Genomic DNA, 2,648 nt, shown 5'->3' with positions numbered 1-2,648 from the left:
CCAACTTTTCTGATAAATTTTAGGCTAGACTTAAAGTTTATTCAGCCTTTAAGTTTATTAAAGGGTTTAGGCTAGACTTAAAGGTTTATTCAGCCTTATTCAAATTATTCTCACCACAAATTACCTAAATTTGTGACACAAGTGCATCCCATAAAACATAAATCATGAAAAAAAACTTGATGATGGTATTGTTGATGATGGTGGTAATTGTTGACTTTTTTATATTAAACATTGTAATAAAAATTAAGCTAGTTATACTGTAATGTGCACTGATTTAAAAGAAAAAAAAAAAAAAAGAAAAACATAACTGTAAAAAGAAGCATGGCTGCTTGGTTGCACGCCTGCGCATCTGATGCTAAACCATTTCACACATACAGTACCTGATGACATCATCATTTTTAGATTTGCTTTGATGCATCTTTTGCACATGTGTGAAATTTACTTGGAACACAAGAAGGTCAAGTTACCACACATCTGAAGAGCAATAACCACACCTTGCACAAACAATACCTCTATTTAAGACACACTTCCTTTTGATACATCCTCCCATGACTTGTTCATCAAACACATTTTCGTATTTTCTACAGAAGTTAAACTATGTAAAGAAACTGGAAAAAAATGCTGACTGTGGGATTAATTTTACTTCTATGTGCAGTTCGTAAGTCAAATTATTATTATTATAGTTTTATGTATTATATTGTATTATGAAAAGTGTTTAACCAGTTGATTGGTTTGTGTTTTTTTTTTTTAGATCTTGCAAAAACACAAACAGATTTTCATTCAAATAAGAGTCTGGTTTTTGTTAAAGAAGGAGAAAATGTGAATATTACTTGCATTTACCGAAGTGAAATGGCAATGCACTTGTCATGGTATAAACATAAACTTGGCCAAAAGCCTAACCTCATCTCCAATTTCTACAAATATGACAAAAAGGCCACATTCCATCATGAATTCAAGAATGATACTCGTTTTAGCATGTTAAATGAGAAAGGTGTGACTCATCTGGAAATAAAAAAATTACAGCTATCGGACTCGGCCACGTATTACTGTGGAAGCGCTCATTCCAACATTATGGAGTTTGGTGAAGGAACTGAGCTGATAGTAAAAGGTAATTATGATGTTTATTCAAATGTGATTCATTTGTCACTTCTCTTTTATGAGAAAAAACTGTAATATGTAACTAATATGTGATAATATGATCAATATTGTGCTCAAATATTGTTAAAAAAAATTATATAGAGTGAGCCAATAAAATGTATACAAACTTTAGGAAAAGAATTTTTTTAATAAATATTTTAATGCTAAGTTTATTGTTCTATGTTCTATATATATATATATATATATGTTATACATTATTATATATTATAATGATATTAATGAATAATTAAAATATTATTAATAATAGATTCATATGGTATACATCATACTATTTTTTATTCCTTAAGTGTATATATAGAGATTGTGTAAAGCTGCTTTGCGACAATATCAATTGTTAAAAGCGCTATACAAATAAATTTGAATTAAATTGAATTAAATATATATTTTTTGACCTGACTCTAAATTACTAATATGAAATAATTAATATGTCTAAAGTTTGAAAAGTCCACGCGTGAAAAGTGTATAAAACATGTAAGCTCTTTAAAAAATGGAAAAAAATGTTAATTTGACATACTTTTTTTCTGTAATCATTTCTGTAATAAATTGTCTGTCCATCACTGAAACAGAATACTGACAAAATCACTGTAACACTTTAATAGCTTCACAGCTGCATAGTATTTCTGTGCTCCAGTATCCTATACGAGAACCGGCTCACACCGGAGCCTCTGTAACTCTGAATTGTACCGTCATCACTGATCGCTGTCCAGGAGACCACAGCGTGTACTGGTTCAGATATAACTCTGGAGAATCTCAACCAGGAACCATTTACACTCACGGAGACAGGAATGACTTGTGTAGGACAAACCCTAAAACTGGATCTCGTCCACAGACCTGTGTTTACAGTCTTCCCAAGATGAACCTCAGTCTCTCTGATGCTGGAACTTATTACTGTGCTGTAGCTGTGTGTGGACAGATACTGATTGGAAATGGAACTAAGCTGGATATGACCAGTACAGGTTGGTTTTCAGAGCTTTGTCTTTAAAAAAAAATTCCAAAATGTACTTAAAATTTGTGATTTTAAATGACATCCTGTTTTTTTTGTTTATTCAACAATCTTTTTAGGTCTTGGTTGCTCTGAAGAAATCCACGCCTTGGTGATTTTTTCTATTATAAGAACTTTTGTTCTTTTGTGCTGTGTTATTGCAATAATAATATATTGCAGATTAATCACTTAGTGGGAAAATGTTAAAAAAAAACTTACAGCACTAAATTAGTTTATAAAAATATGTTTACTAGAATCAAGAAAACTGATCAGAATAAAAAGATTTCTATTACTATTTGTTCAGCATTGTGAATTTAGTAGCAAGTCATGATGTCACATGTGGGTGATCTGTGTGTTATGACCCCTGTGTCTTTTGACCCTTTTATTGCATCAGTATCACAAATCTATCCATGTACCTAATAAAATATTTTTCCTTTTTTTTTTTATGCGTTTCAATTGGTTGTCCAAGTGTTTGTAAATGTCGTTGCATCTGGGAATTTGAAATAAA

General features: G+C 30.9%; 1 protein-coding gene across 1 annotated transcript; it reads left to right on the top strand.

Annotated features, from left to right (window-relative positions):
• The first annotated feature begins 526 nt into the window (after positions 1-526).
• Positions 527-2,648, top strand: LOC128525992 (uncharacterized). Its single transcript, XM_053497561.1, has 4 exons — positions 527-658; positions 752-1,108; positions 1,758-2,114; positions 2,221-2,648. The coding sequence occupies exons 1-4, from the start codon at positions 619-621 to the stop codon at positions 2,331-2,333; spliced, it is 867 nt and encodes a 288-aa protein (XP_053353536.1). The 5' UTR covers positions 527-618; the 3' UTR covers positions 2,334-2,648.

The sequence above is a fragment of the Clarias gariepinus genome, chromosome 1 (assembly GCF_024256425.1).
Source record: "Clarias gariepinus isolate MV-2021 ecotype Netherlands chromosome 1, CGAR_prim_01v2, whole genome shotgun sequence".
NCBI classification, from domain to species: domain Eukaryota; kingdom Metazoa; phylum Chordata; class Actinopteri; order Siluriformes; family Clariidae; genus Clarias; species Clarias gariepinus.
Note: the sequence above shows the minus strand (reverse complement) of the source record. Positions and strands in the feature narration are given on the sequence as shown.

Coding starts and splice junctions, on each gene's coding strand:
- LOC128525992 (XM_053497561.1), top strand. CDS start 619: ATGCTGACTGTGGGATTAATTTTACTTCTATGTGCAGTTC. Junction 1,109..1,757: donor AACTGAGCTGATAGTAAAAG/GTAATTATGATG, acceptor ACACTTTAATAG/CTTCACAGCTGCATAGTATT. Junction 2,115..2,220: donor GCTGGATATGACCAGTACAG/GTTGGTTTTCAG, acceptor CAATCTTTTTAG/GTCTTGGTTGCTCTGAAGAA.